Genomic DNA, 20,143 nt, shown 5'->3' on the forward strand with positions numbered 1-20,143 from the left:
GGGATGCAGGATGTTCAGAATGAAATCTTCAAAATGGTAACAGTCAAATTTTTCCCTGAACAACTAAGTTTTTTTGGTAGATCTTAACTTTTCTTCTCAAGGGCAGCAAAAGTGCCCCTGTTCCTGAATCAGCCATTGCTATTCCAAAGAATGGAGGTCCCAGAGCAGCCCAAAAAGCAGATTCAGGGGCTGATGCTTCTCTGTTTATTTCTTTCCATTTAACTGGGACAAACCAATTCAATTCCTTTTTCTAATTTATTTTACATAACTGATTTAGCTGTTTTAACTATAATATAAAATACAAAAATATCCTCAGGCAGACAACTAACACGGGAAAAAATCAACTGCAATTAATAAGGGTCAAAATGAAAAGACAGGATCACTCTTTAGCATTGCTATCCATTATAATTATATTTACTCTTATAGGATCTGTTCTTAAACATAATTTGCAGCAAAAATGTTTGAAAGTTAGGAGAAGTAAAAAACCTTTGTAACTCTCCGAAGAGATGATCAGCACATTTTTTTAGTATCTGTTTGTAATTATACTAGTCTCTGATTTCTCTGTAGCAGAAAATAACCACTAATGCATCTCTGGAAAGTATTAGAATAATGTATTTCTTCAAAAGATTAGTCAGTTTGGTGAACATTTTGAAACTTTTCCTCATACGGCAGTAAAATAAACAAGTTTCTCAGTAGAGTTCATTAAGAAATAGACACGATTATGGCACTGACTCAGAGGAAACCTGTTTTCAGACTCTTGCTCTGATTCAGATGAGGGTCTTCAAGACTGTCTTTTAGTCAGGCAGAAGAGGAAATTAATTTTCCTATTCAGGCAGAATAGGAAAGTGATTTGAGCTTACTGCTGAACCTAATAGATTACAGGGAATGAACCTTTCTATTTCTCTCCAGCCATCAGACAGATCTTTCTGATGGGAATTTAATTGAAAGTAAAATTTATCCTGCAATTATAAACAGTTTTCCCCTTGAGTAAACATACTTTTTGTAAAATCTGAACATGAAAATATATTCTATCCAGTTTTAGTTTAGCTGCAGTTCTGTGTTTACTTAAATGTGTGTGTGTGTATATACATATCTGCAATTTCAATTTTTTTTTTACACTTCTTAACAATAAAATTCAGGGGTCCAAATAAGATGAGCTATGTACAAACACATGCCTACATGGATATTTTTTCTTTATTTCTTGAGTAATGAGGATATGTTGGAGAAGCTGTACCTTTTGTTCACTCTGGAGTGAATCTGTTCCCTACTGCCTGTAAAGGCTATTAGAACCATCACCATAGCAACTAATGGTGATGCTCAAGCAAAGTGTTCCCTAAATTCCAGCTAAAGAAGTAGATCATTATATGTCTTTAGAAAGAAGGATGTATGTTTATGTAGCCAGAATTGATCAGTGAAAGGAGACACAAGCAGTAAAACAATCGGGGCACTGGTGCCAGCAAGGGTGAAGGCAGGATGTGATTCATTTTTACAGTTGCTTTGGAGTTATTGCATGAGAGAATGCTTTTTATCTTGAGAGGATTTAGGTGCTAGGTTTGAATCTTGATTATGATAGGACAGATTTCTTTCTGCGGAACTGCTTAAACTAGTCAACAGAGAAAACAGGTTTTGTTTGTTTTCTCATTTATGTGTTTTGAAGAACTATTATAATTAATATGAGAGACGTAAACATTTACCTCATTTAAGCAACTGAAATAAAATTTTCTTGAAAGTCAAAGTCTATTTTGTCTATGTAGGATGGTTTTGAACCTCTTACATGAATTGTTGTTCATGTCAAAAACTGTTTGCCAGTGTCACTAACATTTACAGTTCTGTGGCCAAATACATATGCCACTGTATATTACATGTAACTTCACGGGTAAATCAGACTTCCAGACAGTTCTTGAGCACCTCCTTGGTAAAAATCACGCCATGAGCATGAAAGTGACAGATCTAGCTTTGTTTTCTATTGCACAGAGCCTTGTAGAATAGAACAACTCAACTTTCACTGACCATCACAATATTAGCAGATTTAAATAATACCCAAAATATGAATATTTAATGCACTCATCATACTTAAAATGAAAAGACACAAGTCATCAAAAAGAAGCAGTGCTGCTTCTGGAGAGAGCAGTCTTACAAAAGAGAAAAGATTACCTCTGCAGAAGAGAACGTGAAGTCACTACTTAGTGATAAAGAAGCATTCTGCCTTAATTTGAAAGGACCTGCCTAATGAGCCATGCTTAGTTCCCATGGACAAATTTATTACTCTCACTTAACATGGATATCATTATTAATTAGGCAAGCAGGAGTCATACTGTCCTGTCAGCAGAGATGCTGGATTACCCTGAAGCTGAGTGTAAGCCAAGGTCTTTCCTCACAGCCCATCCTTCAGCAGGACTACTTTCCTGCTAGTGACAATTAGCATGCTGCTAAAAGTTTTGTGTGTGTTTCTCTTCAGACAGTTTTATTAATTCACAACGAGAACATCAGGGGCAAATGGTACAACTAATCATTAACAGTATGAAAGATTTCTTAAAAAGTCAACATGAAATTGGCTTGTGTCCCTCATTGACTAGTAAGTGAATATAAAAATACAGGGTCATAGCAAATGCTTAAATGGGTAGAATGACATTTATATTTTAGTTGAAGTAGTGGTTTCTTAAAAGGCAGTTAATGAAGATTCCTGCTTAATCCAGACCTGGTTTTGTGACTCCTGACAAGTTTATTTTAAATTAGTGGACTTTTGAACAATTCTCAGTTGGATTCCTTAAAAAATAAAATTGCTTTAAATTCCTGCCTGTATAAGGACATTTGGATAGCTATCTTTTATCTTTGCCTACATATTGTTTTGTCCAGTTATCCATTGTACAAATTATGAGATTCTATAAATGCAGAATACAGATTTTTAATGCTTGAAAAGAAATGCAAAACTAAAGAAAGATCTTGCAGAAAAAGCAGAATAAGTTGAAGAAGCAGCACTAAAGAGAACCTTGCACATAACTGTTTTCACAAACAGAATGGAATACTACTAAGAAGGAAAGGAATACTTCATATGTATGTTAGCAATTTTGGAAAAACTAAAATACATCATTTAAATTTCTTTGACTTACACTTCTCTTACCATGGGCTTAACCATAGATGTTGATATCAAAATCACAAGTATATCCATAAGAGCTAATCACAAATTGAAATTATTATTTGGTTAAATTATTATTTCTGTGGAAATGTTGAATTTTGTTTTCATTCTGAATAAGAACTTCACAGAATGTAAATTTCAATAATAAATGAGTCCATTATGTGTATTGTTTCTCACAATATAATGTAGTAGTTGAAATATTCTAAACTTTTTATATGCAAAACACTGAGGGGAAGTGTTTCCTAGTAGTGATTAGGTCTTTCCTAAATCAAAGCATGCTCTCATTTTCATACATAAGTAGCAAAAACCTGGATAATTATTGTAGATCCCATTTAACTCTTCTTTTTTCATCACCTAGGTTTGATGTAATGCTTAGTAAAATCTAGTACAATTATTACTAGCAATGTCGATAGTAAAATAAACAGGTTTTTATTTAGTCACTTCAAAGCCTCCAGAGATTTTTGCATTTTTCAAGCTCTTTTTAACAGAGACCAATCTCAGTACAACTTACAACATTTTGTTTTTCACAGTCTATGCAATAACTCTTCCCTTTTTCCTTGACAGCATATTCTTCTCAATAGGAGACAAAAAAAGCCTGTAAGACTGGAAGAGTCTAAGAGTGTAATTTAAAAGCATCAAACCTTAGCTGTGCCCAGCTAAATAGAGATATGTATTCTGGAACTGAGCCATGCACTAAGCTCCCTCCCATTTGAAAACAGGGCTTATTACTTCAGTTACTTTAATGACAGTGATTCCTGTGATCCCACATAGAGCCATAGTCATGTTTCAGAAAAACTTTAAGAACCTGCATTACTAATAATTACTTATTCTCTACTAACTTTGTCAAGAATAGGTAAAGATGAGTTCAAAATATTTTTAGTTTCTTCTGAGGTTGTAGCTATGAAGGACTGAAACCTTCCCCAGGAAATACATGTACCTTACACATGAGTCTTGCCACACTCCATGCTGAATGGGTCCTTTGGGTTATGGGCCAAGAGGCCCATTCAATCCGGTTTAGCTCTGGAAGCACAGGGATTTCAAGACCCCGTTTAAGATCTGTTAGACAAGAAGTGTTGTTATACTAAAAGAAGTAGCTTTTCTTCCCTGGAGGAGTGAGGGTTTTCCAGTGCTTTTATTCATCCAGAATTGAGACTGTTCAGCCTGGAAAAGAGAAGGCTTCAGGGTGAACTTATTGCAGCCTTTCGGTACCTAAGGGGATCCTATAAGAGAGATGGAGAGGGACGTTTTTCGAGTGCATGTAGTGACAAAACAAGGCAGAATGGCTTCAAACTGAAAGAGAGTAGGTTTAGACTAGATGTTAGGAAGAAATTCCTTATTGTGGGGGTAGTGAGGCACTGGAACAGAGAAGTTATGGATGTCCCATCCCTGGAAGTGTTCAAGGCTGGACTGGATGGGGCTCTGGGTAACCTGGTCAAGTGAAAGGTTTCACAACCATAAAAGGTTGAAGCTGGAAGATCTTTAAGGTCCCTTCCAACCCAAGCCATTCTACAACACTGTGCTTTATGTTGCTACACATATCCACAAGGTTAAACATTTGTCACAGTGCTGCTGCTCTGTGTGCTTTCAGGCTGTGTGTGCAATGGAGCATAAATGTCCTTAACAACAACCTGGATATTATAACATCTATTTTGAATGCTGGTCAGGACATACTGTGAACAGAATTGACACTTCAGTTTTGGAAGAAAGGCCTGAATGGAAAGGAAAAAAAAAGGAGAAAAAAGAGATACTGAAAAAAGAGACAGTGTTTCTGATAGGACATAGACTATTATTGAGCTACACCTAAGTGGTTCAACTACACAGCCCTGTGACTATTTAGAAGAAAAATCTGGAAAAATATATTTTCTTTTGAAATGCTGTCTTTTAAGATCAAACATTCATGCTGATTTTTTTCATACATGACTTAACACAGTAGAGCTACGAAGCTTAGGATTTGTTGGAAGTAAGGAAGGAGATTTTTCCACACTGACTGGTCATTTTAACATCCTAGCAACTTGTTTTTGTCATGGTGATTGCAAAGAGAGGGTATGTTGCCTCCATAGCCAATTCTTCTAGAAATTGTAAAGCAGGCTTGAACCAGAAGCATTCATGAATGCATCCTGTACTGGCTTTCTTGAACAAGTCTGTCACATTTCTACTGAATTAATGGAAAGGGGAAAGTACTGCTTGGTCTCCCATTACCTACTTGAATACCTGACAGTGATAGCTTCAGACAGGTTCCTGTTTTATATATTTTGTTCTCAATCAGCTTAAGTTCCTGGTTCTCTGCCCCGGGGAGAACTGACTTGAGCAATGTAAGCTGCTCTTCCAGCTTGCTTCAGCTGATTGTGCTCCCCTTGTTCTGTTCAAGTTGTGTATAACCAGAAGGCAATACTGTCCCGTGAGTCTCCTTTACTGAACTTAACTCTGCCCTTTGTTATGGGGTAGCTTTGTGGAAATTTCATGCAGGCTACTTATACCCAAATTTCCAGATGTATTGGCAAGGACAGCTGGTGAGCTTGTGACTTGCGGCAGCTTCTTTGATGTAGCAGGGACTAAATTAATTAAACCTGTTTCTGCAAACCTATTTTTCACAAGAACAAGTTATGTGCCAGAATTTTAGCCTAAAGCATCCTGTATTAAATAAATAATTTTTTTTTAAAAAATGAAATCTTTTTAATGAATGGATTTCCTGATTAGCTTGCTTATTCTCTGGTTTAGTACCAATTACAAATGCAGCAATCATTAATTATTAAATATTTGTAACCTCGTATCTATTGTGTGGTGTTATGTTGAAAATAAAGCCAAAAGTAATTTTCTCCTCCAGGACCAAAGCCAGAATCCTAACCATGGGCAGCCACTATAGTCTCTCCTGGCAGTGTCAATTTAAGGACAAATTTTATGTTGGATTTTGTAAGCTTCCAGAAATATGAACTTGTTTTCCCTAGCCTCTATAAAGAAAATAGAACATATGGACTTTTCATACTTCTTAAAATAAATGCCTTCCTTTGACCAGCCTTCCAGAGTAGAGTGTGTGAGTCAAATAGCTGATATTTGTGTTCCTCATGTGAATAGCAAGTGGAAAACTTTCATAGAATTTATCTAATCTAAAAGTGTATAGCTGATAACATTTTTGAGAAGTGATTTGTTAAAATATTTAAAGGTAATGCCAGAGATATGCTGTCCCATACCATTCTGAATATAGGCATCCTGCTTAAAATTCATTGAAATATCAGTGTTTAGACCAAGCCTCTAATTTTCAGTTCCTCAGCTCTTGGTAGTTACTACTGTCATTTAAAATGCCATTTAAAAATGCTGGGTTTGAGGCATAAATGTTTGCAATTAAAAATATTAATTGATGTATGCCAGATTATATAACTTCAGGTTTTCATCAGGACAGTGATCTACTGGACCGTCGGAAACATTGCTTCAGTGTCCAGTCTGAGTCTGGAGAAGATCTTTACTTTTCTGTGGAACTAGAGTCCGACCTAACACTATGGGAAAAAGCCTTCCAAACAGCAACTTTTTTAGAAGTTGAACGGATACAGGTGAGAACAACTGCCTTGGTGATCGTCTTTTGGTTCATTACCAAATTAGGCCCATATGAAATACTGATGCAATTAAAAAAATTTTATGACCTTCTGCAGCTCTCAAGTTATTATTGTTTTATGTAAGTAATTGCTTTTGGTCTACCCAAACAGCTTGCAATCTAATGCTCAGAAGAGATCACCTGAAATACAATCTTTGAGTTATTATGACGATGTGATACGTATTTGTTAACTGAAGTTCATGGACAGACAAGGAAAAACAATCTGTAGGTCAAGGACAAAATCCAGCTGTTTAGATACTCTTACTGGCTCACATGCTACCTTGTTTGTTATTAAATATCACAAGAGAACCTTTCAGGAATTAAGTTGTCCTTGTAATACAGGGAATGAGAGTACACTGAGTGAAGTACTTACTGGATACAAGCAAGAACAAAATTGTACCTCAGCTGCATTATTCTTTCTTCACACATTTCTTGTTCCTTATATTTACTCGATGGTCAGATGAGCAGAGATGGATAACATTCTGCTACAGATTATAGTGACTTTTTATAGAGAAATTATATATCAGAATGTTTAAAGATAGCTTTGTTTTTCTCACATGACCAAAATGTCATGACTTTTTTGACTTAAAAAAGGAGAAAAAAGCCAACCACCACAACTATAATTCACCTAATCCTGATTGTAATATTGATTTTCTAATTGTGATATATTCATGTGGTTAGAACAGTTTTCATTGGTGTTGCCAGGAGTTTTACACACTTACCCAAGCCATATTAGCATATTAGCCTGTGCAAGTATTGTCTCACACATTTTCTCTTGGGAATGAAAGCACTGACATGTTTTTATTCAGACAAATTGTTAGTTAGTAGTATATTACCCCTTTTCTGACCTGTGAGCCACCACATGCAGATGGATTGAACTGGTATATACTAATGATGATCCAGTTTGCAAAAACTACACTGCTGTCAGTTTTAATGCATAGCATCTTTGTTTAGGAGAAGTCAGAGGAGGTTCAGCTTTTCTCTTGTAAGTTCATGTACTCTGTTACCTTTTATAGAAACTATTCTTACCTTTTACACTGTAATTACATCCTGAAAAATCTAAGACTAGTTTTTCTGTGTAAAAATTGCAACAATATATGTCCTCTGCCACTAAATATTTGAATGGTTTTGTCTTTCTTATATAATTAACTGCAACATACTTTATAGAAGCACTGCTGTGCCATCAGTAAAAGAATATATGGCATTTTTCTTGAATAAATTTTATCCTAGAAGCTACCTCATATTTTTTCTACTTTGAGATTGATTCATACTATAGCATTCCTAGTTTAGATTTTTCTTTTGGGTTTTAGAATTACATTTATTCAAATTGCCCTCATGCTTCTCGAAAATAATTTCCTTAATAACCTTAACCTCAGATTAATCTTAATCTTTTCACTTAATTTTCTCTCTCCTGATATTCAAAGTAGCAATTAAGAACTCAAAGCAATGATTTCCTGATTGATTGATTGATTGATTACAGCAGATCTGTGAAAGTGGACAAACAAGCTTCTCGTGATAGAATATTATTGTGGAACTCACACTTATTATTACACCTTTTTTTATTTTCTATATCTTGATTTGGAAAAAAAGTTTAGAATATTTTTAATATAACTGTGTTTGGCATCCTCATTTTTCTCTCAGCAATCCATTACTGCTTTCATCTACCAACTTGCAGATGCAGATAAAACCTGGTGGTATAATTTATCTCCAACAAGTTATTTCATTTCTCTCTGAGAAAAAAAAATGGTGACAGGTTCAAAATTAAGGTATCAACTGTACATTTTTACTAAAATTCTGGTTTATGCCAAAAATTGTATTGATATGAATATTCATATTTAAAGTGAATGCTAATCCAGTAGGTTTCTCTTACAATAAAATCATATAATTTTGAAAATATAACTGCAGTTTAAAACTGCCATTTAAAATTCTTCAACTGTGTTGTGTACTAGTACATAATCATACAAATAGTAACTATTACTCAATGACTATAACCTCCAGAAGAGTTTAATGAGGGGCCAATTCTGATCTAACTCCAAAGAATATATAACAAATTTAAGTATTTTTTAAATGCCTCACTGTAAATATATAAGGAATTCTGTTTCAGCCTAATTCATAGCTTCTGCCAGAGGTATATCTAAAACAAAAAATAGACAGTTGCTTTTTCTTAGAAAAGAAATGTATTAGAGGAGGCATAGTCAAGTTGATAATAACTTAGCAATAACATGGTACAATAATACAGTGGAGTCATTTTGGTGTGTTACAGTCACTCTTAAATTAGTTTTGTAGTGTAGTAAGTGATGATAATCCATTTTCATAATCACCTATTAAGAAATATTAGTTGATATGAAAATCCTTTTTCCTTACTGTGTCACAACATTTTTGCATGAAGAATCTGAGACTACTATAGCTTGCATAATGATGTGCAATTATATATATGACTATCACATTCCTTTTGTGTTCTTGTTACTTTAGGCTAAAGTTTTCACCTCTTCCATCATGAATTTTTTTCTTGCTGTCCTTGCTTGTATTATAGTTGTTTGCTTTCTAATGTAAGGATTATTATTTAAGCTGGTTTATATTGCAGTACTTTAACACATGTTTCCATTGAAGTTGAATCTGAAAGTCTGAACTAAGTCTTAGATTTATATTACACTTTATTTCAGCTTCAGAGATGGCTTAGATGAAGTTCACGATGTATTGTTCTTTCCATAATTTAAACTGTGTGTGTTGAGGGAATAGTATTTAAGGAACAACTTCGAGTTGTCTCCTTCAGCCTCTGCCTGACCCATTGAATTATTAATAAACCAAAGTTAACATTCCATATTCTGTGGAAGAACAGCAAATGACTTCTGAAGTGTGTTCTGCTTCTTTTGGGAAGGGGATGCTTCAGTTCTGATGAGGTTTTCATGAGCTCTTATGAGAAGTCAGCAACCAAAGCCAAACATCCACAGTATATATTATTCATGGTCACTTTTAAAATTTTAAAATGTTAAATGTGTAAGAAATTTTAAATGTATCTTGATAACAATTTTTGCCTTTCTCTTTTCTCCAAATATCTGAATTAAAAGGCAGCTTAAAGAAAATAAAGATGAGAAAAGTCTTACAAGAGTTTACTAGTGTCTGAAGGTTCACATGCCTACTCTGACCTGTCACCAGAATCATATGCAAGTGTGTACAACACCTGCAAAAACCAAGGGACATTCTTCCCCAAAGAAACTAAATTCTCAGTGTCTGGAGATCTTTTATTCTCATGTTTTTTCTTCTCTAAATTGTTTTGAACATCATAGTCTGAGGGTGTAGAATGGTCTTTTCTATAAGTAAAGAATGACTCAAGAATCAGCTGCTGCTAGTGGTGCGCAGTTTCTTCCTGCAAATAACTACACCGAGCTGAACTAGAGGATATTTCTCCACAAATTGTGCACTGCCTTTTGTGGAAATATCCTTCAGTCTGGGAAGCAGGTCGCTTTTGCAGTGCAGCCTTGAACCAAGGCTGCTATGGCCTGTTTTTCACAAATCTTAAGTTCCCAGTGAGGCTATTTAGACAGGCACAGTGCTGGGCTTAAACAGAGGGAGCTGTGCCAGCTCAGCATGGTGCTGTAGTGCACGCTGTAGGTTGGCCTCTGGTGTTGGGGTGGGAGGTTAGATAACTTTACATGACAATATGTGTTTTAAATCTGATACACATTTTCTTTGCCAAATTTAATTTCCAGTAAAGGCTCTGAGTCTGTTCCAGATCTTGAACGTTTGGAAGTAAAAATGGAATTTGCATCTTGTAAGATGTTTGCAAGATAATTCCACATAACTGTACATTTTTTACTTTGCATGCAAAACTTGAAAATGTTTGTATATTTGACTTAATTAATTGTAACTGTGAACTATATTAATCTGCACTTTTTCTTCTACTAATGAGATAGTACCAAAGGCAATATCCTCTTCTTTTTCAACACTGTTTTACAATCAAATTTTACATATTCATAGCAGTTTTATGGTGTAGCTGATCAAAGAAGAAAAAGAAAAAGCCACTTTTTTTCATTAATATAAACACTAAGTATGAATTTTTCAATTTTCCTTCATAGCATTTTCTATTTAGAAGCTGTTAATGCACCTTCCAGCTTCTTGTGTTCTGAGGAGGACCACCTAGAATCCAAGAGCCCTCCCAAAGAATATATGAGTGAAGGCATGTGATTTATCCTTGATAATCAAAATGCCAAAGATAATCATAGGTTCTTTTGTAATACTGACAATTTAGTAACCCACATTGTTCCCATGTTTACAATTTATATTTTGATTTTCTGACACATTATAGATGAAAAAGACAAGTCTGTCATTTTGTACCTGTAGTCAGCCTTCAAGCACAGCAGTAGTTTTGATCCTGAAAATTACACTGATAAATGTCTCACAGTGTGTGATGTTATGGGAATAAATAGATGCATATATTTAAAAATTATAGAATGAGAGAGTCTTTCAGAATTCCAAGGTTTCTCATAGAAACCTTTGAGATATATTGGTCCACTAGCTGAAGCAAAAGAACATATTTCAGATAATTGCATCAGTTGCTAAATGGTATGAAATATTAGCTTTTTCCCTGAGATTTAGGACAAGAGAAAACCACAAGGAACAGCATACAGAGATACTTTACATATGCATATTCTTTTTCTTGAAAAGATAAAAGGAACATATTTATCTTAGAAGTTGTTACTGGGTATGAAAACCAAATAAGGGGGTTTGAAAATAATAAAACTTCCCTTTTAGAAAATGTTATTAGTAAGCCACTGAGGCAATTCCGACCCTCTTTCATTTCTTCCCTAATGGAAGCAAAGCCTGTTTTCATAGTACTTAGACAACTTCATCACTCATTAAAATCCTTTGATTTGAAATACACTGGCAATAAATGGACATATATACACAGAAACGACTTAGTTCTGATAATAATTTTGAGATACATAAACATTAGAATAAAGACTCAGAAATAGAGGTCCTAGAAAAAATATTAAGAAATGTCTTGTGTCTTCTCTGATTTTTCTTTTACAGTGCAAGACATATGCCTGTGTTTTAGAGAGTCACCTTATGGGACTTACCATCGATTTTAGCATGGGCTTTGTCTGTTTTGATGCTGCCACAAAGGTAAAGTTCTGAGACTTTTTTTCATCACATTACTATTATTCCTTATTATTTCTAATATTTTGAGATAAGTAGTACATCTTTTAGATATCCTTCTCTTTGTTATAGAAACAGATCATCTCTTGCCAAATCTCTCATGCTGTAGTCTAAATTCAGGACTGATTTCTAATTATGTGAGAAGTAGTATTCTGTGATGTGCTTGTTATTGAAAAGCCAGTACTGATATCAATCTGAAACAAACATCAGATCTTTATTCTTGAATTTCACATGAAAGCCCATACTGATTCAGTTTGATGGTTTTTTTGCTGGTGCTTCCTTGGTTTCGAGAAAAGATAATTTTCTTGGTTTCAATCTCATCTGTGAACTTTGAAAATAATCTTCCATTCTCTTCTATTGTTTTGTGGAAATGAGTGTGTGCTATTACAGCAATTCCACAATATTTTAGCTATTTGTGTTCAGGTGTCTGTAAAAAGATAAATCAACCATAGCCTATATGTCTCACCCATCAGCTTTTCCTGTCAGCCTTAAAACAACTCAGTACAACTGATGAAAGAGTTTGCTTTATCAAGTGAATAGTATGGGCTCAATTTCCATATTATATTATTGCGTGGCCAAGTCTCAGTAAAATCATTGAGACCCTGAGTATGTCATGTGTTGACATTTGCACTAATTGCTGGCAAGTCCTAAAATGTCAGAAGCTTTACTGCTACTACTAGACACTGCTGCTAATGGTAGAATCTTTCTTGTGAATGAAATGGTGAAATCTTTCTTCTGAGTTCCACTTCTCCTCAATACCTATTTTCCTTTGAGATGCTGCAACATTGTCACCACCAATTGTTGAAGATGTCCTTTTGACTCCACAATTTGTTCCTCTGCTCTATTTTAAGGCAATCCTTCCCACCTCATTATTCAACTAATCCAAACCCTTTTATTCTTCCCGCTCCTCCGTTCCACTGTTTTTTTGCACAAAGTGATGGATTTTAAATTCAAGTACTTATGTAACCTTGTTTCTTTTTGTTAAGCAAATGGTCTTGTATAATTCATCAATGAAATGCAGCTATCAGTTTAGAAGGTATTACACAAAAAATCAGAATTAAGATGCAGTAGCTCAGTAAAAAAAAAAAAAAAAGCAGTTTTCCCCCCCCCACCCTCCAATAATATTTTAAATATATACATTATATAATACATATGTATGTAATTATAGAATCATAGAATGGTTTGGCTTGGAAGAGACCTTAAAGATCATCCAGTTCCAACCCCTCTGCCATGGACAGGGACACCTCCCACTAGATCAGGTTGCTCAAAGCCCCACCCAACCTGGCCTTGGACTCTGCCAAGGATGAGGCATCACAGCTTCTCTGGGCAACCTGTTCTGGTGCCTCACCACCCTCAGAGTAAAGAATTTCATTTGTATATCTAAGCTAAATATACCCTTTCAGTTCGAACCCATTACTCCTTGTATTATATGTACTGTATTGTATGTTAGAATAAAGCATTACACCACAAATAAAAAAAAAGACATTGTTTTGTTAGGTAATTAGGCATTAGGCAGTGTGAGATAAGGATGGCAATTGCATTAGAAAAGAAAAGAAACAATACAATAGAAAGCAACATAATCTGTTGCCAAGTGACTGCTACAGTTAAAATTGTCAAACAAGCCATAGGGTGAAATGTCTGAAATCTAAGTGTGTCAACCAAGTTTTAGTGGGTGCCTAAATACAAAAAGCATTACCTACTCTTCATCATTTTGTGGAAAGATGAAGATTAGCCAAAAATTTATTCAGATATTTTTTTTATGATCATGACAAGTGTAAGTTGTGTCTATGCTGGCAATGTTCTTCAACAATATTGCTAATCTCATATATACTGAAATATAAAGTAGACCTGTATTGTCTCTTAAGCTAAAAGTGTTATTTCTCTTCCTAATGATGTTCATATGAAGCAGGAAATCAAAATCTGTTTTCCAAAAATTATCTGAGAAAGCAATTAAAAATGGAAACCAATTTGCAGGACAAGGAAAACATGAAAAAGATTTAAATCAAGTAATCCATTTCTTATTAATATTTACATGTACATTTGTGAATTAAGACTGTACAAAAGTCCTATCAATTGTCCCATGAATTAACATACTCAGTATTAAAGACAAAAACATTATTTTAAATGTCATACCATTCATGAAAATAATACTTACTTATAATTCTTTATAAGTTTTAGGATTTTTTTACAATTTGTATTTGAAAAACCAGTACAAACAATTATCTTGTCACTTCCAGTGATGGGGTATCCACAGCTTCTTGGGGCAACCTGTTCCACTGTCTCACCACCCTCATTATATAACCTCATGTCCAATCTGAACTCTCCCTTCTTCTGCTTTAAAAACATTCTCCCTTTGTCCTGTCGCTGTAGGCCTTGGTGGAAACTCTTTCGCCATATTTGTACAAGCATCCTTTAAGTTTTGAAAAGCAGCAATAAGGTCTCCCTGGAGCCTTCTCTTTTCCAGGCTGGAGCCCCAACTCTTTCAGCCTGCCTTCATGGAAGAGGTGCTCCAACCCTCTGATCATCTTAGTGGTCCTCCTCCTGTACATGTTCTCTTCTGTTAATTTGCCACTGCTCCTATCAAATTCAACCACTCCTTTTTGGGTAAAGATTAACTTAAAGCCATATTCCATAGCCTTCAGAGTTCAGTGTCAGATTGAACTGTTCATCATTCAGTACTTCTCTCAGAATAACACAGAGAATAACCCTGCAGATCCAAGATATTTTAATGAATTCACGGGGGGTCTTGGACAAGTACTTGGAGGACAGATCTACTGAATATCACTGAATGGGTTTTTTATTCTTATTTTTTTACAACATTTTAATGTTTCCCAGAACACAGAGGTCTTCAAAAACAAAGTAGTTTTGGAAATAAAGTAGTTTCTGGGAAGTTCTGTCTTATATTTTGTTGCAATGGTATCTTCAGTAAATCTTCAGACAATGTCAATATTATACTTAATACTGTGCTCATGGTATTTTAAGTTTTCTTTCTTAATTCCTAATAAATTGACTGTGAATTGTCTTTATAAGTGCACAGTTACTAATGAACTGAAATGAAGAAAGCCAAGTTTTTTAACTCATGATTTTAACATTTATTCAAATGTTCCAGTTATTTTAGCAGTGCAACAATATTTAAATTGTTTCTTTGTCTCACATTTCAAGTAAGTTAATAGATTTTGTCCAACATGCCTGACAAGTTGCAGTCAAAATTTCATAAATGTTCTAAATTCCAGACCCCCAATGTTCATGAAAAAGTTTGTAAGGGGTAGTGCTTCTCATTATGTGTATGATTTCCAGACAAAAGCCTTAGAACCCTGTGTAGGCTTGTTTCCTTGTTTGCTGTCATTTAATCCCTAAATAATACTTAACTATGTAAATTGAAATTAGTGGTTAAAAACTGTCATCTGTGCTAAATGTATTTCAAGTCAAACACATCATAATTAGATAAAAACATTGTTTCTGTGTCTGCACAGACCTATGATGTATATGAGTACACAAAGTATTAAATTTAGTTATTCAGAAAAAATCTGTGCTGTGATGTGATTATAACAGCACTGGCATAAATCATAGCTGTTTCTGCTGCATATTCTCTGCTTTTTCTTATTCATTTTCTGACTGATAGCTCATAGAGTCAACAATAGTTTGTCATTTAGACTATTTTGGTATGATGCTTTATAACAAGCCATTGTAGTTTCCTGAAAGGAGAATGAACAGTTTTTAAGACTGTCTGGTTAAATTGGATTGTTCAAACATTTCAGAAAATTAGTTCTCAATTCAGCTCAGTAGTTTGTAAACTACCAAATAGAATTTTGGACACAAGGTAATTTTTCTCCTTGCACCTTAAAAAGTAGTGACAAATATATTTGCACCCTTGTTCTTCTGCAGCACTTTTCAGAGCCAAAGCTCCAGTGCAAGATGCCATCTTTTATTAGCAATGTATGGATTGAAAGCAAACTGTGACACACAGCCCAAGACAACACTAGCAATCTTTGATTATGATTATTTTTGTGATGTAGTCCTTCATTTGTGGTGGTTATAAACCTGGAGTCAAAAAGCCACCTGCCTTCTGTGTTGGCATACACAGAAATGTAATTCTGATCAATAGGGAGTTTTCCCCAAGCATCTCTTCCAGTGGGAGCTTCTTCCAAAAAATGTCCACCAGCTTTAACACAATTTCATTATTTGAATAATGAATAACACAATTTCTTTATTTGAAATACAGGATGTCAAATAGCCCCCTTACTGAACTTCCCTCTTTCTTCCTTGCTAGTATTCTACAAAAAGTGAATTTAACAAATCTTTGTGAATACCATTTAGATATTTTATTTTCTTTTCTGCCTTAATCACATTTTCCAGATTCTGCTTAGTTACTCCTTGCACTACAAGGTGTCTTAGTATACAGCGTCTACTCCAGACATAATTTTTCACCAGTGATGTTCCATATGCTAAATGTTTTGTTTATTTGGTTTTAAAACATGAAAATTCTAAAAAGATGCAAAAAGTTCTGTGGCAGTTCTTAGAAGTTATATACCAAATTTTATCCTAGGTCATTTTTGCTGTATTGTGTATCAGTGTTTACTGGGGAAAACATTTTTCTCAGTCCTGCACAACTACATCCCAGCATTCATGTCCTAAATTTTTCTAACATTAGCTAGTATACAGACATAAATATTTTAATGAACAAGTGTAACTCTTTTATGGGCAATTTGTGTTAGGTATAGACATACATGGATATTATGATGAGCATTTATAAATAAGGTTTTGCAGCCACTATAGCCACCTTAAGAATTAAGTATGGAGACTGATAGATTAAACAGAATAACAAGACATGTACAGAAGTTAATATAACTACTATTCTGAAAGTGATCCAATGTATAAAACTACTACTATAAACCATTGCCATTCAATAACTGATTCTTAATATGCTTCCATAAAAAAAATGGACTACGCTTCAAGTATATGGGTGTATATACATGGAAATATGTATATTATATATGTATTTCTGTTTTACTGACATATTCATTAATTTTTTTTCTATAACGTGCTTATTTACATCATAAATTCTACTAATAATATATGTATGTGTTGGTGGGAATATACATTGCCATATACCTACCTGAACAAAGTGCTGTGTCTGTACTCCATCACATTTACTGCTCATTAAAGCAGCATCAAAAAAATATATTTGCCGGAAGAGAAAAAAATCATCCCTTGTAGGATTGAAAATAAATTAAGGTGCTGCTGAATTATATGATGGTGTTAGAACAAAGTAAGAAAAGGCTCCATAACGGCCCACAAGGTGCCTATGAACAAAGCTCAGTGTACCTGTCCTCTGTTCTCTTGCAGAAACCCTGAGTATTTCCCCAAAACAGAGAATACACCATGAACAATAAATAGCATTGCAAATATCTTTAATTTTATTTCCATACCAAAAGACTGCTGAATCACACAGAGCAGTATTTCTCTTAATTTCTTTATGAATAAACTCCCATGTTTTCTAGGGATACATACCTTGTCTGTCTCTTCATGCAACTAATACATATACAGTATATTGAGATAAAACAGCATATAAAAACCTTCTTGATATTCAAATTTCAGTAATAGGAAAGGCAGGAAGAAACCAGGCTCACTGCAAGATGGAGATTTAATGATATAACTCTTGCAAAAAAATATTTATTCCATGCTTAGAAGTTGAAATGCTGAACAAATAGCTACTATAACTTTAATATAAGCCATCAAGCATGCTTCATACAGTTTTATGTTCTGTGGGTAGAAACAAATTTTGGTAGGTCATCCATCAGTACCAAGAAAATACACTGTAGTCTTTTAACATTCTATGTAATTTCAGTAATGGACAAGAACAGTTAGTTTATAAGGGCTGACTTTCATGCTTTTTTCCTTTGTCTCATTTTTGTTCTTTATCCTCTGTGTCCTCCCATCTTTCCCTTTACGGTTATAAAGCTGCAGCAGTTGACAAAGGAAATTGCCTTGGACCATAATTCTTTTGTAGTAAGACAGTCTCCAGAGATCAGTAACACAGTACAACTGAGCATGAACAAGATCTTAATCCTACTCAGTTCCCTACTGCTGCTATAACTATGGACAAAGTGTCACCTGGCAAGAACAAAATCTTTCTCAATTAGCTATGAGACAACCAGACAAATTAAGGTGTATCCCAGGTGCCTGAAGACTCAATTACTTTTATTCTTAGGAACAGGGCTTCTGCTCTTGATTTAGTTTGACTTGTAGGAGTATCATCTATTTTAGTCAGACAACAAACAGCATTAGCTTGAAAAGTTCCCATTGGAGTTTAGCATAATTCTGCAATATATATCACATATGAAAAAATTGCCTTAAGAATCTAAAAGGAAGAATAATCCAATCAGTCAGAAAAAAGAAAGGTAGTGTTGAAAAAGTACAGCTATAGACATCTGAAGGTGTGATGGAAAAGACAACAAAGGGATTTGATGAAACTAAAACTTGAAAAGTGACCTCTGACATCCCTTCCTTAATAAAGATGGTTTCTTTGTTTACTCCACCATTTAGAGGTGGTCTGGGATGTAGCTGTCTAATTATTATAAAACACTGACAGACTCAGGGGTTTTTTTAAGCATCCTACTGAAGGCCAAACTTCTTTTGCTATTACACAGTAAAACCTGTATGATTCATGTCAATGGAATGACATTGTGCTTCTGATTTCCGTAGATCATGTATGTAGATAAAACATGTATTTCATAAAATCATAGAATATCCTGAGTTGGAAGGAACACATAAGAATCATCGAAGTACAACTCCTGGTCCTGTACGGTACAGCCCCAAGAATCACACCATGTGCCTGAGAGCGTTGTACAACTTGAACTCTGTCAGGCTTGGTGCTGTGATTACTCCCCTGGGGAGCCTGTTCCAGTGCTCAGTCACCCTTTGGGTCAAGAGCCTTTTTCTAATATCCACCCTAAAGCTCCCCTGACACAATTTCAGGCTGTTTTCTTGGGTCCTGTCACTGGTCGCCACAGAGAAGAGATCAGTGCTTGCCCCTCCTCTTCCCCTTACAAGGAAGTTGTAGACTATGATGAGGTCTCCCCTCAGTCTTCTCTTCTCCAGGCTGAACAGACCAAGTGACCTCAGCTGTTCCTCATGTGGCTTCACTGGCAGGTGAAATTATGACATTGTACTACGTGGTGCAAACACTATTGCTCAAGTTTGTTAAGTGTAATAGTCTTTCTGCAAGAAGAGAGTTCGTTCACAGTGGATAATTCAACACAGAAGAGACAAAACTGTTAAATAATAAGTTGAAGGTAGTTAATCACTGAATTCATAGGACATAAAATAAATCTGCTCTGGTTGGAGATTCTTGTTTCTTTCCTAGTGCCAATGCATAATGCCCTCTGTATCCTAAATGATATATCTATGCCAGAGCCATGGACTAGTCAGACATCTATATTTCTTTGACTATCCTTAGAGCATGGTAAGTAAAAACAGTCACCTATTTATTCTGTATTTGTTTGATAATCCGGTCTCTCTTTGGATTAGAACAAACTCCTTGACCCAAAACAAAACAAAATCCCTGATGAATATTCCTAGTCATAGCCCCAACAAAGACAGTTACAGTTACGATGTATTTCCACATTCCTGATGCCATTACCTAGGTGGAAAGTGATTTTGTCTGATGTCACCTCATCAAAATTTTATGTGGTTTAGTCCAAGATTCTGGGAATGAGTAGCAAACTGACATAGAATATGAATGTGAAAGTATTTTCTAAGGTGCCTTGCAGAATATGTGTTCTAGACCTATCACTATTGCTAAGAATAGAAACAATATAATTTTCTTCATTTGTGTGACTGTATTGCAGGTATAGAAGTCAGTAGCTTTTCTTCCATGTGTCATTTATATGTTGCATTTATGTACGAAGTATAAAATAAAAATACACAGTCAGAGAGCATCCTTTTTTAATTATAGCAGAATAACACTAGCAGAAGATAATAGGCAGCAATTTGTTTGCAAAGACTAGCACAAATGAGTCCTAGATGATTACTTATAAATAAAATATTTCTCATTAAAAAGTATTGGTGAAAAATCTTGGTCCCAGATATGTCACAGGAAAAAAAATCCTGTTAATTTCAGTGAATATAGGATTTTGCTTTTTGATTATTTGTTATTACAATAATTTAATCACATCTCAAGAGGAGTCTTAAATCTAATTTGTCTGCTTGTCTACACAGTTTATTTGTTTGCATTGCATTCTGGTATTCTTTGAAGTTAATTT

General features: G+C 34.8%; 1 protein-coding gene across 1 annotated transcript in view; it reads left to right on the forward strand.

The window, feature by feature from the left end:
- Positions 1-20,143, forward strand: part of SNTG1 (syntrophin gamma 1) — a gene marked incomplete at both ends in the record, with an annotated part of 173,959 nt that overhangs the window by 140,450 nt on the left and 13,366 nt on the right. Inside the window, 2 exons of the mRNA XM_082284419.1 lie at positions 6,529-6,681; positions 11,754-11,846. Of these exons, the coding sequence (XP_082140545.1) occupies positions 6,529-6,681; positions 11,754-11,846 (246 nt within the window). The remainder of the gene's footprint in view (positions 1-6,528; positions 6,682-11,753; positions 11,847-20,143) is intronic.

The sequence above is a fragment of the Coloeus monedula genome, assembly GCF_965178545.1.
Source record: "Coloeus monedula genome assembly, chromosome: 1".
Taxonomy (NCBI): domain Eukaryota; kingdom Metazoa; phylum Chordata; class Aves; order Passeriformes; family Corvidae; genus Coloeus; species Coloeus monedula.